Source organism: Plectropomus leopardus, chromosome 17 (genome assembly GCF_026936395.1).
Source record: "Plectropomus leopardus strain MGB_pleo_1.0 chromosome 17, ASM2693639v1, whole genome shotgun sequence".
NCBI classification, from domain to species: domain Eukaryota; kingdom Metazoa; phylum Chordata; class Actinopteri; order Perciformes; family Serranidae; genus Plectropomus; species Plectropomus leopardus.
This window is the reverse complement of record NC_142192.1, coordinates 18,014,244-18,029,171: the sequence shown is the minus strand read 5'-3', so window position 1 is coordinate 18,029,171 and position 14,928 is coordinate 18,014,244. Positions and strand designations below refer to the sequence as shown.

General features: G+C 40.0%; 1 protein-coding gene across 1 annotated transcript in view; it reads left to right on the top strand.

Annotated features, from left to right (window-relative positions):
- csmd2 (CUB and Sushi multiple domains 2) overlaps window positions 1–14,928 on the top strand; it is a 530,601-nt gene that overhangs the window by 377,213 nt on the left and 138,460 nt on the right. The window contains exons 12-16 of the mRNA XM_042506230.2: window positions 371–458; window positions 1,656–1,780; window positions 5,605–5,726; window positions 8,282–8,385; window positions 10,190–10,302. Of these exons, the coding sequence (XP_042362164.1) occupies window positions 371–458; window positions 1,656–1,780; window positions 5,605–5,726; window positions 8,282–8,385; window positions 10,190–10,302 (552 nt within the window). The remainder of the gene's footprint in view (window positions 1–370; window positions 459–1,655; window positions 1,781–5,604; window positions 5,727–8,281; window positions 8,386–10,189; window positions 10,303–14,928) is intronic.

The following is a 14,928-nucleotide window of genomic DNA, read 5'->3' as shown; positions in this document are numbered from 1 at the left end:
AAAGGAAACAATAAGGCTTTTTTTTTTTTTTTTCACTTTATTAGGTTTTTGTTCTTTTGGAAAATATTCTTGAAAGAGTTTGCACGGACACCTAACAGCAGGTAACATGTGAGGACAAATAGAGGGGTGTGGTTGGAAGTCTGTCACCATTAACCATTTTCACACTGGCAAGGCAATGTACTACAACCATCTTTTAAAAACTGATAGGTATGCTAAAATGTATGGAAATAATCCTAAATGCAGCAAAATGGAACATTATCAAGATAAGTAATTTTGTATAGACTTTCCTTTGTTGTGCAATCTTTACTTTCCACTGTTTTTACTTCTTCTTCTTCTTACTCTTCTTTTTCTCTCTGTCTTCTCCTGTTAGTGTCTCAGATGGGTGTTGCGCAGGGACACAACATGTGTCCAGACCCGGGGATCCCAGATCGAGGAAAAAGAAAAGGCTCAGACTTCAGGTAATAGCACCCGAAGAATGATTTCAGAAGAAATTAATTAGGTGGCAAGTTAAACTGAGAAGATAAAAGATTCCTCAACAAGAACAGGCTGATTGACAGACTGTGAATGATAGACAGTATGTTCTAGTAAGAAAAGATGATTATCAGGTTTCTAAGACCTCACTTTCCTTTGAGACAAAAGATGACCCTATATGGCTTTATTAGCTATATTACTAAATTGGCTTGAGCTATACAGTATGAACGCATATGGCTTTTAAAAAAAAAGTCAAGATAATTTCTTTCTGTTTCTGTACTTTTTAAAGTAGATATTGCGTTCATTTGCCTAATTTGTGACTTTTGTCACGATTCTTCAACTGAGTAACTTTAAAACAAAGCTTTCAGTTTTATAATTTTGTAAGTTTTATGATTTAATTGTCTAAGCCTAATTAACTTGTTTAAACGGTACTTCTCGTACTTTCATTGTCAGTTCAGTTGTCTTGTGTTTAAATAAAGTAACACCAGAGTTTTAATTAGTTTCCCTTCCAATGTCTCTTGAAAGTGGTAACTTTTTAAATTTAGTTTCCAAATGTTTAAAAAAAAATGCACTATTGGTATAATGGGGCAACATTAAATGGAAATATTGGCTTTTTTAAAAATAATTCCAAAGTAATTCCAAAATGATCTCCCAGTTCACTGTTGAAGATCTTAACTTTGTTCACAGTTGAGATTTAATCAGCAGTGAGCTGGGAGGAAACTATCGGGTGCTGCAACAAATCAGGGCCTGCATCTTGAAATGTGTTCAGCATACAGCACATTACCCAATGTCATGCCCCATAAAGCCACTGCAACCAAACCTGATAGAGAAATGTGTGCTCTAAAACAAATACCCTACCATTTGAGCCACTGCACACTAATAGGCTGCCTCTGTGGGATGGCAGTATTACCGGTGGGATTACAGAGTTTCATTCCTGTCAGAGCTATTGTCTCTATCAGTGGTCAGCTATAACACAGACAAATGGGTATCATCCGCCTCCCACCATGGAGCACTTTTGGAAATCACACTCTGCGTAGACTAAGAAATATGTGTATTTTTTTTCCAGCAGTGACCATTTTTCTTTGGTACTCTCACCTCATGTGCTCTCCCACTGCTGAAAGGTGTTTTTTACGGGAAAGGTCTGTGATGCTAATGCGTTTTCTCTGCATGCAATCTAACTGCAGGCGAGGAGCCACAGTGCATTTTTCCTGCGACGAGGGTTATGAACTGCAGGGCTCAAAGAGCATCAGTTGTCTCAGAGTGACAGACAGTTATGTAGGCTGGAGTGACGATCGACCCATATGCAGAGGTAAGGATTGACACGTCGGTCGTCCATCTGTGCACATGTGTAATGGTGGTCATCTTAATGTGACCTGAATTTCATATATATTCATACTTGGGTGCGCTGACGTTGACATGTTTGCTTGTGCTGTCATCTTGTGAAGATGCCCAGTCCATTTATTTATTTATTTATTTATTTATTTATTTGGATTAAGCATTCACCGTTTTATTGTGACTGGCCTGACTTTGACCTTTGGCCAACATCCTTTTGCTTCCTGCTGTTTAGTCATGCTGGCATAGAGCTGCCCATCAGTCATGTCTTCCTCACTTCTGACCATTTTGTGACAGGCAGGAAGAGCGGTCAGGCTCCCTGTGAGGTATCGCTGATGCTCTTATTCTCCTCAAATTCAGTTTTCAGCTTCAGCGAACCGAATTAATCAGAGTAGATTTGATTTTGGACTTTTTTGTGTTGTATAATTGGTTTAATTGATGAGTATCTGATTTGTGAAGTGTATTCATTGGAGCGGGAAATATTAATATTTGACTTTAACTTAGTGGTGGTGTTCTCTTAGAGTTTAAATGTAAAAAGTCCGAAACCCCCAAAGTCCAATTAATAATTTGTTCAGCATACTGTTCCAAACTGTAATATTTCATTTTTGCAGACTGCACAATACATATCAAAGTGTTTTAAAGGCATTGTCTTCTGGTTGAAATTCTTTTTGGTTACTATTCAGCAGAGTTCTGATTGTCGGTATTAATCTGAAAGCACTCGGGCAGAGAGAAATAGTCAAATGAAGTATCTTTGATCAGTGCAAGGCTTTCTTGTTTGTAACGACTGCAGCTCATATTGGCAAAAAAACAAAGCATGAGCCATGGCATTTTAACGTTGCTGTATGTAACACAACTACAAACAATGTGTTATAAAATTAACAAAATTAGACATTTAGCACAGGCCAACATGAAAGCCTCTGAATCGATATGTCTGTGATGGCAATGCATCAAATAACAATGTGAAAACAATGTGACAACATAAATGGAGTTCCTCTGCTTGACAGAGCTTCATAGTGAGTTTCAATTCAATGTTCAGCTGCCTGGCCCGTGACTTTACTGGTTTTGTTCACTTTAAATGCTCTCCTAGATTCATTTTAGGCTGCAGCATGCAGCTGTTTTCGGCAAAGAAGTTACAAAAAAGACGGCAGACAAACACAGTTTGTCATTATTCATTAAAGATAGAAGACCGTTTGGCGGCCAGATATTTTTGTCAAGAATTTGTAGAGACCAAAAGCAGAGCTAAAAGAGAGTGAATATTTAATTTCTATTCACCAGGTGAAAGAAACACATTTCCAAATGAATAATAATGTTGCTTTAGACTGTTGGATGTATAAACTTGCAAATGCATGCTAACAAGTTTGCTTGTTGAATAAATATGACAGCACAAAATGCTTTGTCATTACTCCAAAAAATGCTTTGTAAGTGTTTCAAGTAATTAGGCCAAACAATTCCTCAGCAGTTCTAAGATTTAGATGTTGATAAGTCACAACATGAGAGAGTGCATCAACAGAGCAGCTCATATGAAATTATCTTTGAGGTTTGGATAAGTAGCGTTGGAGCTGCACCAACTTTAGGTTTTTCATCAAAGTATAAATTCAGATAGTAGGAGAATTTTTCATCCACTATGTCAACCATTTTATATTAGTTTCCCCATCAGGTCTTTTGAACACCCTCATCTCTGAGGATTTGTTTAATGTAATCACTTGCAGCTAACGTCACCCATACGCCCCTGTTGTTACTCCACTTCAGTTAATGCATTCTCAAAAATCCAGCTTTCCACAGGTACCGCCATTGTTTCTTTTGTCTTGGACTGATCCACTTGCACCAAAATTAGATTACAGCACTACGGAGTGGGTGGCATGATCTCAGATGGATAATATAGGTGGGGTAGGGGTTGATAGTGCTTTGTCTTATCCAAGCTACTGTCAGTCACCTGTATTTCCAAAAAAAACAAAAGGATGTTTTTTGTGACACCAAATACAGCCACGAAGGCCTTGTTCTGACACTCTTTTCTTTTATTCTTCTTTGAACTGAAAAAAAAACCCCACACACAAAAAAGTAATTTAGCCTGTGAGAGTGTTTTATGTAAAAGAACATTTGCAATTGACACAACATCCACAATAATGTCAGTGAAATTGCCCTGTAAGAGTATCTCACTCCATCATTCTCATTTAACCTTTGGCACTGTGTCTTTGTTCTGCTTCAATAAAGATTAAACATCATCCAGGAATAATTGAATCTCTGTATCCTTAATTAGCATTAGTCATCATTAAATTGTACAGCACTATCATTAGCACAGGAAAAAAAATCCATCTCTGGCTGCAAATTCATTCTCCATGAAATTCTTGGTTCTCTTTGCATCTGTACTTCCTTTGTGTTCATGGAGTATGATTGCAAGGTGGCCTGTCCCACTTTCATGTCTAACACTGAACACACAGAGTGGGATGTATCAGACAAGATGATCCTTGTGATTAAGAAAAAATAGGAGGACGTGGTAAATTCAGTTGACATCTTCTCTGCTGTATTATTTTCGTTAAGGTCACCCTCACTGTCAGCACAACTCAAATTAATTACTTTATTCTCCCTTTAACTTCCCCAAAGTTCTTTTTTCATTTTAATAGGGGTGATTTGGTGAGAGAGGGGTGGAGCATGGAGCCACTGAGTGGGGCTTGAGCACCCGAAGGACCTCTCTCTTAGACATAACTCATTAAAATTTGGGTAGCCGGTTCAGGCCCTTTCAAATACTTTCAGGTTATCCCCCATATATGTACACACGTACACACTCACTCTCCTTCAAGTACTCAGTAGAAATTCTGCTTTAATTTGAAGGAGTGTTTAAACAGTTCTGCTATGCAGACACCCTCGGGCCTCGATAAAGAAGTCACATCGTCCTTTAAAGTTTGGTTTACTAACTCCTCACCTACTCTTTTCAATAAGAATGTCACAGTGTGATCCTTGATTTGTATTTTGTTGTATGTATTTTTCCCCAGGATGAAGTCCACAGCACTATATTTATGGCTGCCTAAATTTATTTTGAAACATTGAAACAGTGTTAGAGGATCATGAAGACGGTCTGATGTCATCATCTTTTTATTGTTATAATAAGTTACCTTGACAATGTTTACTCCCCAGTATATTTTAGACCTGATGGAAAACTACAATTCATGTATATGACTGAATCTGTTATTGGTCTGTTTTTCATGGTGGCACACTACATTGGCAAGACAAGTGTTTTCAGGGGATACAGAGCAGTTTTGTTTATTCTGAATGCTCTTTAGTTTATGATTTGATGATGTTTTAAAAAAATGGACAAGTCATCATTACCAAGCATTTGCCAGAAAGCTTGAACTCTCTTAGCAATGCTTGCTTACAGTTTAGTCAGGAACACTGACAGAACCTCAAGTTAGACAAATGCATTTTGATTCATTACACAATCGTATTTGACACTTCTACTCATTAGGATTCTCCTCAGGATGCTATCCATGTCACTTGGTAAAGATTGAATTGAGAGTTTTGCAACCCCCATAAGGGTTTTTAGAAAACACAAATAAATGATTTATTACAAATAATACACAAGACAAGAAATACATTCGCAAGTATGAGTAATAAGAGAGCTTATCAGGTGGAGGCAGAGGTGACTAAAGAATGAATCGGCTCAACTAGCTGTCGGCACGACTTGTTTATTCAAGATGCTGTACAGGAGTGGGTTTGACAGATGCTGTGTCTTTTGTGGTTTTTAAATGAGAAAGTTTAAGTTCAAACTGTCAAACATTTGCTTCTTTCTGTGTCTTTCCCTCGTAGCACCAATGTGTGGAGGTCAATTGAGAGGACCAAGTGGAGTCATCACATCTCCAAACTACCCAGTCCAGTATGACAACAATGCTAACTGCACTTGGGTCATCGTAGCCACAGACACCTCTAAGGTAAAAGTCATGAAACACAGGATTTAAAGGGATTGTTTGCCTCAAAATCTTAAAATGCATATCTTTCCTCTTACCTTGAATATAATTGATCAGGATGGCTTGAGCACCACAAGCCAAGTGCCGTCTAGATCCATTATGTTCGAGAGACGGCAGACGTCTCCAAAGCCGATATCTCCAACACTCGGCAACTCGTACAAAAACAATCTAGACTGATAAATAGCACTACAGGTAAGAGGAAAAATTCTATGTATTTTTAATTCATGGTTGCACTGTCCTTTTTAGCATTAGTGCAATGATAATTTAGCCTCTTGCCACTGTAATTTTCCAGCAGTATGTAAATCAGGTGAGTGGTGTGTTTACACATGTTAGAGAGGAATTCCAGAGGACGCTCTTCTCCGACACGTGACTCATTTTATATTTTTAATAATTACAGGACATTCTAGGGACTGCGGAAAACTGTGTGACAGAAGCACTCCCATAGAAAAATGTGAGACATAAGGAAAGTGGGGGAAAGGAGCACTGGAACTGAGCCAACAGAAGACAAAGAGAGTTGTTAGAAACACCTGTGGTGAGAGTGAGGCGAAAAGAGCAAAAAACTGACGGAGGAGTAATGGAGACGTTCAGAGAGCATGCTCAGAGGATATCATGAAAGTGTCATAGCCACTCTGTTCAGACCATTGACTTTGGAGTTGTGTTCAAGGCCACCCAGCTGCTTTCCTGGCAAATATCCTTCTCTGAACTCAAACAAATTGGTTTCACACATCCTTCTCTCATTGTGCAGTTTTCAGTTTAGTTGAGGTTATGTGAGGTAAGAGGCGAGGCAGAAGGGGTAGTCAGATGCAGTGCACACCCACCCAACCCCGCCCTTTGCTTGCATGCATACAAACACACATAGACACCCTTGGGTATACTCGGCAGGCAGCTTGCTGAAACAGACAACGGTACTTTGGGCTGTCTCTCGCGCTGTTGTCTGGGCGAGATGAAGATGGAGCGAGGCTGTTCTTTCTGTTTAGAGATGTAATGGGCTTCTATTCCTGCCCGTCCGCATAGGCCCAGCCAGAGGAGACTTTAGGTCAGGCAGGAGACTGAGGCAGTACCGCAAAAATAGGCGGGAGGACGTGACACAACTCTTCCAGACCTATATGCAGCCCTGCGACATCATTACTAATGTGGGTTCTTGTCAAGCGTTGACTCTTCATAATGTCCTGAAGGTACCAAATGCAGTTGTTTTTTTTGTCAACAATCTTTTAAGTGCTTATCTGTCAGTGTCAGGGACACTGGGGTCTCTGTCTGAAACATCCAAAATGCCAGACATTACGTCAGGGATGGCAAATAACATAGTGTATATATATATATGGCTGCTGTTCTTTTTCTTTTCTTGTGTATGTCTCCCCCCTCTGTGCCTCACCTGTTGGCTGGCAGATGGGAGATGAGTTTGTGGTATGAAACTCTATTTATCTAGTGATCTGACCTATTTTGCCTACACACCATCCATCTCCTCTCTCCACCTTGGCAATTTTCATTAAGCACTGGGTTTAACATAGGACAGAATGCAATTTGCATTTATATAAGCTTTTTCATTAGGCCTGGCTCTCTCAGCCCTGTGGAAACATTAAGAATTTGGCGGAAATCAGTGGCAGCCAATTTACAATAGGAGACAAAGACAGTCCTTGTTTTGCTTTTTTATTTATTTATATTTAAGTCTCCCACATTACCCAGCTTTTGTGTCTGTATTTATCGACATTTTGCACTATCATAATCAAACCTTTTTTGTCTGTCTGTCTTTATTAGCACTGCCCCTTGCTTCCTTCAGCTAGGATATTGATTCTCTTACCTTGTTCCACCCTCTCTTCCCACGCTCCCACATGCAGCATAGAAATGAGATGAAATAAATAGGTCTGTTTTTTCCCTCACTTTTAAAATCCAATACATGAATCTTTTTGAAACTTTTGAGTCACCTTTATGATGCATAGATTCACCTTGTGGACAACCTCAGACTCCCCTGCCACATCTCCTGATGTGCTTAAAGTCATTGTAAGTCTGGCTTAATAGGCCACAGAGGCCTCTGTGACCTGCTGATTTGATGAGCAAGAGAAGGGGTCATGCAGACCGTCTGGCAGGTAATCAGATATTTGATTAGTGGCGGAAAGTTCATAATCACCTGATAGGAAGTGAGATGTAGCAAAATATACACACACACAGTCATGTATACTTAAGCAAAACTCTCCAAACTGATCATTTGCACAAACACTTTATAAAAGTTGTGATTGGAATCTGATGAAGATTTATGGTAGTGTGAGAGTATTTGCGGAAAAATAAATATATTCATAGCAATTTATGGATATAAGTTAACATATAATATGCACAGCTGGTGCATGTGTGTCGATGGAATTGTGCCAGACATATATTTAAAAGAGATTGATAGATGATGGATGGATAGACAGAGTGAGAGAAAGTCACAGATGGGAAGAGGTCTCTCCTCTGCACCTGGTGTCAGGAGCATTCAAGCATCTGTCGTTTACGCTTGTCTTAGCAATGTCCCTTCTGTTGTCCAGGTGATCAAGCTGACATTTGAGGATTTTGACCTGGAGCGAGGGTATGACACCCTGACGGTGGGAGACGGCGAGGTGGTGGGAGACCAGAAGACCATCTTCCACGTGTGAGTGACTCCTTTGACCTCTATTTTTTTGCCTTTAATCTTCCCTCTCTGTTCTCTAACTTCTTCTGGCTTTTACTTCGCACCGCCGTCTCGAGCAGTCATCATCATTTTTGCTACTCCTTTTCCATGTAATCATATTCCGTCTTTTAGTTTCTCCTTCCTCTTCACCTTTCTTCTTTTTTGGCACACTTGCCTTTTCTCCTCCTCAACTTCCCTACAGCGGGCAGCACCCCTCTCTGTCTTCCCTTTACCCTCCAGCCCTTCGCTCTCTGTTGTACTGTTTCTCTTTCGTTTCATCACCACCTGATGCAGTAGTGCATGAAAAATAGATGCTGCACCACATTGTCAATCATCACTCTTTTCAATGTTAAAAACAAGATCACAGCCATGTGGTGCAGCATTGCGAACTGCATATTGATGCTCCCTAATGGAGTTTGCGCTAGCAGATGCTCCATAACAATCCGCAGGATGTTGTTATTAATTGTGCTGAAATTTACCACCTTAATAAAGTTTTTATAGATCAATTTTTATGCAAGACTGCCTCGCTTGGGTAGGAACTGGGAGGAGGTGGGAGATAAATGAGGGAGAGATTTGTGGAGGAGGGGTTTGTTGATAAGTGAAGATGATCCTCACTTTAACAGTTTTGTGCACATATTTGCACAACAAACAAACACTGAAAATGACCTAATCTATTCAATTAAGAACTCCCTCTGCACTCATGGACTTCTTTATGATACCAAAGTGGAGCGAGCAATTCTGTCATTGAGGTCGGACGTGCTCTTGCACACAAACAAACTAGAACAATTTAGGACCAGAGAATAAACTGCAGCTATCAGCACAGTTTAATGTAAGAGGGTTTTTTTGTGAATCAGTGGTGCAGGCAAGCATGCACAGGCTATAGGATATTATTTTTTTGGAACTTTAAGGTCAAGGCATATAACCCTACAGCAGCACAGTCTAAATGTTGTTGCTAATAGGTGGCGAGTCACAGCCAATCAAGCCTCTTCTTTTCACTTGAAAGACAGCGTGCACTGACAGTTTGAGAATAGAAGAGAACGATTTGGTTTGAGCCTGCCACAAACATTTTTCCCATGGGGGAAATGATGTCCTCGTGTGGGAAGAAAACATAATTGTCAGGAGCAGATAGACTATCTTAAATGGCACCAACCCATAATCTGGTGTGCTCTTGTACTTCTTTGTACACACTACATATTGCATCTTTTCTCCCACATATGCATAGACAAGTTCACAGAAACTGCAAGAACGGAGACTGAACCTATCCAGACATTACTTCTTTACCACTCCCACCATCCTCTGAGTGCCGTCACTAAAATTAGAGCCCTTAATCACTTACTCCACAGCTATACACTTCCTAATTAGAGTTGGGGGAATTACTATTCAAATAGGATTAAATTACTTCTGTGGCATTGACTGATCTTGCCTTCATTTTCCACTTTCTTGTCTCCAACTGTTTTGAATTAAAGGGTTAGGGTAAAAAAAAAAAGTCCTCTAAGACTGGGATTGCCTGCAACAGTTTTAGAGCACTTTTCTTTGATGAGAAAAGGCAGATAGTTTAATATATAAATTCAGGTGTTGTTTTGGGTTTTTTTGCTGCTTGCATGAAAGTTTTTTAATGATGCAGTGGAAACAGGGCCTCTGGCTCTTCATGCAGTAAGTGCAAACACTGCTGATAATAACTGAAAAAATAAAACTAATCCAGGTGTTACATGTGACACACCTTGCAGTCACACTGTAGCACAAACATACAGCATATTAACAACAATGTCTTCTTGTCTCTCTGCAGCCTTTCTGGTACCACTACTCCAGACCTTGTGGTTAGCACCAGTCACCAGATGTGGCTCAACTTCAAAACAGACGACACCAGTGGCTCCCTTGGATTCAAGGTTTCCTATGAGGGTAAGGGTGCTTTAGACATTTTGGTTGTCAGTCGGTGAGATGTGCCGGCCTGCTGGCTGCATTTTAAAAAGTAACTTTCCTTGACAATCTCAAGTAGAATGAAGTGTCTTTTTTTCAGACATTTACCCTTGTGCATTGTGGCTCATTGCTCAAAGTTGACAACATGGGCACTGACAGAATACATTTTGCTTCAGTTGACTGTAACATTATTGTCCTTCCCTGCATTCATCATTGTGAGTTTAGTTTCAAGAGCATAGGGGTCAGAGATGCTCCATCTGTCTCATCTAAGACTTTTGTAATGAAGCTTAATAGTGTCATAACAAAACAGGCGTGGCGCTCGCAGCCATGTGAGGTCCTTCTGCCGCATCGCATACTGCATCTACAAATTACTGCTAGACAACAAAGCACTTAATGAAACATGTACAGTACTGTACCAAGGACTCAGTCTAGTCAAGGACTATCAATGAGTAAAACTTCGTATTGCTGGATCCTTTGCAATTATTAGTAGATTATTGGTAAGATTAAAGTCCCCCTCCACTTAAAAAAAAAGTTTTTTTATTTTTATGTCCCCTAAAATGTCTGACATTGACAATAATGATTTGCATTTGTGCAAAGCTTGACAACAGGGAGATGTTCTTGCATTGCTCTACTGAAGAGGGCAATGACTGTTCGTTTCACTAAATCTAAGACTCCAACATTCACTCGGCAAATTAGATTAGGTACCTCACTAATAGGAAACACACAATGATGGAGAAATAGACTTTAACACAACATCAGAAAAGAAACCTAAAACCTCAAGAACAGAGAACTACACTTATCATTCAGATATGTCTCCTAGTCGCAGATTTTGGAAGAGACTCAGAGTCTGGGTCTGACTTAGGTTCAAACATGTACGGCTGAATCTCTCCGATTTTTCTTCTAACGCTAGCGATCTTGATGCATGCTGCTGTTTCATTCTCTTTTGCTTTTCAGATTTCCTCAGAGAGCGAGAAAGAGTAGATCTGCCAGCAGCCCCTTTTCAGAGTTTTTTTTCAGACTATGTTGGAAAACCATGTTACACAACATGTTACAAGTATTTTTATATACTTTTAACATTTAGTGTAAAGCATTTAAGGGCTTCTAGTGGCAGAAATTGTATTTAATATTCATAGCGATATTTTCATTAGTTTATAATAACCTGAAAATAAAAATAATTGTGTTCCCTTATCTTAGAATGAGCCATCTACATCTTAATATGGAGCAGATCCTTTTCTGTTTAGTCCACCATGTTGTTCTACAGAAGTCTAGCATGGGCAAATCAAACGGTGGCTCTAGATAGGACCAATAGCGTGTTTGCGTAAGCCATCGTAGTTCTCTCACATGCTTGGCATGACACACTGACAGGGAACTGTTCAAAGAGTTTTCCTCACAAGAAGTGGGACAGAAATTTTAAAACTTTAGTTTGGAAACCGAATAATGCCTATTACATCATGCTGCTCATCACAGTTTTTCACCTATCTGTATTATTATTATTATTAAAAACATGGAGCTCCAGGCAACACTTTGGCCAGTCTCTTTTAAAGAAGCGCAGCTGTTACCCCACTTAACTGATGTTTAGGATGAATACACAGAGTGAAAGACTGATAGGAACAGACAGGCCTGAGAGAGTTATAAGTGGAGCGAGAAGTTTTAAGAGATTCGCAATATTTTGTGGAGCTGTGTGAACTTTTTTTCAATGCCTCCCATCTCCAACACGCCTGTTGATGTGTAGAAGAAACTGTGTAGAATAATTCATCAAAACAGCATGTTTGATGTGAATATAAGCATGGGGGGGGTCTGTGGTTTTTTTTACAACAGTCTGATGCTAGTTGCAGAAAATATAAGCAGTGGATCTGCTGTGCGTAATTGCAGTTCGACAGTACACAACATCACTCAGTTAGAGACTGCAGATGGACCAGATACCTGCTCCAATCAGATGGCTGAAAAGAAATTCACCGACATAAAGGAAAGGCCTTTAGTATATATTACTGAAGCGTATCACAGAACACGATTGTTGATATTCACATGTTGAAAGAACCCTCCCCAGCATCTGCAAGCTATTATAGCAATAACTACCCAAAACAGTCCAAACTCAGGTTGGAGCACACAGTGTCCTCATGACACGAAGTCATTAGACAAACCCAAGCTGGCGCATATGGGTTCGATGTCTTGAACACTAATAAGGGAGAACAATAAGGGCACCTATTAAGGTAAAAACAAATTTGTCAAAAACAGGCAAAGAACATTGATGCAGCCTCTTGCAGATAGCTAATGCATTCCTCCATCCCTAGTGTGTATCTGTACATGTGTACTCTCGTGTGTGTGTGTGTGTTTGCGTATTTGTTAGCTTTAAAAAAGGGATTTAATATGTGTATGTTCTTGCATGCACGTGTGAAGACCAAAGAGACAAAGAGGACTGACAGTGTGAGTTTGTGAATCTGTGTGTGCGTGTTATTCCTCTTTGTGTGCATGCATGTGAGTTCGGGGAGTTTGCCAGGGTTCTTCTTCTAGATAAGTCTGTCGTTTGCCTCTCAGAAGCACAGCGAGTCTTCTCCCTTGCCCACAGATGCTTATTTTTCATCAGTAAAAATAAACAGAGAAAGTGGAGCAGCATGCTGAACCAAAGTGTAATTAAAACAATGAGTTCTACTTAATGAAGGGGAAGAAACGCTTTGAACCACTTCACCTCCCAGATTGGAGCACCCAAAATCTAATTTGCATTCTCAATTACTTGTATTTTAAGCCTGATCATCAAGTGTAATTGCAAACACAGTCATACCAGTGCACACATACTCCCACCTTACTCATGTTTTTGAGTGCGGGTTGCAGACACTCTGCAGTGGCCTCAATCTTTCAACTGAAATTTAGCTGTTTAACAGTATGAGTGAGGTTTGTAGAGCCTGTTCAGACAGCTGTTTACAGTTGAAATTTGGACATGTTGTGCCATGTGTAACCATCTGTTGACAGGATGTTATTGTCAGTGCTTGAGTAGGGCTGGTACCCACTGATAAAGTTATGCTGGTACTTAAGGCTGCCCCTTAAGTCGGAGATTCAAATCATTAGTCAGTCAACAGAGATTGCTTCAAGTTGAGCTGCTTTTTTTGAGGGGGGGGGGGATTGCTAGTCAGTGCGCTGTGCTGTACTTCTGAGGACGTTTTAGTCCCCAGATTTTTCTGCGGAGGGAATGCTCTTGACTTTCACAATTCTCTTTGTTATAAGCAGTTACAGAAGTGCAAACTGCACCACATAGGAATAGAGAGGCTGCACTGTAGGTGAAGAAGTGGTGAATTTCCAGCTCACAGTAAGTTAATATGACACAGTCTCTCTTGTTTGATATCTACTGCCAGCAAAAATGTTGCACATTTGTGATCTATTATTAGCGCCATTATCTTGTTAACTAAAGTCTCACTGAGCCCAGTTCAAACTTTAAAACCTTTTATAAAAAAAAAGAATAGTTAGATATTTGTATTATACGGCCAAATCTGATTTGACTGGCATAATTCTGAGTCGGATACAGCCCTACTTGTACCTGTTTCTATATTGTCATGTACTCATGAAGTTAGCACGTTTTGGATACTTCAGATGTAAGGCTTTGATTTGTTGGTGGAAATGTTGTCCTGTAAAGCCTGTTGAAACATTGCATGCTGTATGTGGTTAAACCAAGAAACTGGACTATTAAAGTCCTTTTGTTGTTTTAGGTCTTGGGAGATTGCAGTGTAGTTGTTGACAGTAATGCGAGTCTGGGTCCCATTACAATGCTTGGATTACTTGGGAATGTCAAACATGCAGGAACAACAAATGTGCCATTACATCTCCTCCTTTATTCATGAGAATCAAATGCTGTTTCATTCACTGGCTGCTCCCCTTTACACAGCATACACAGAGATACACTCATACATTCAAAAACACATGTATGACAACAGACAGTCCATGAAACACATGTACACGCAAATGTACACACACACTTCAAAAGGCTTTTATTTATTGTCTCCGTTTCCCTAAAGTTCTGATTGTAGGGGCCCATGAGGCAGAGACACTGTATCCGAGAAAAGCACAACAGGGAGTTTGAGTTCTTCAGTCAGTCTGTTACAACGGCAAACAAATTATAGAATTATGTGTGTGCTTGTATGCATTTGCACATGTATGTGTACGTGTCAGTCTGTACGTCTGTCAGTCAGCGTGTTCTTCCAGACATGCTTTCCATCAGACATTTTATACATTTTCTTTCACTTTAATTTTCTCTCAGGCCCACCTCAAAACTCCCTTTAAGCATTCCCCCCTTTTAAAGGTGACTTCCATGTAAGATCAATGAGTTGTCTTGTGAATGAGGCAGCCTCAGGACAGCCATACATCCAAACAGCAGTGAGCTCTAAATATGTGTTCTAAATGATGATCATCATTAGGGCTGGCTGAGTATGGATTTATACCCAGCATCGCCCCTGGTGCGATTTAAAATCGTATTAGGCCCTGCCATCATTTCCTGGATGGATGAGCTTATTCGCTCTCTGTGTTCCCCCATCCGGATGCCTCGATAGGATGCCTCAGCATTCCCATCTGCAATCTGCAACCTCAGAAAAGTAGAAAGAAGAGTGAGTGAAAGACAGAGGG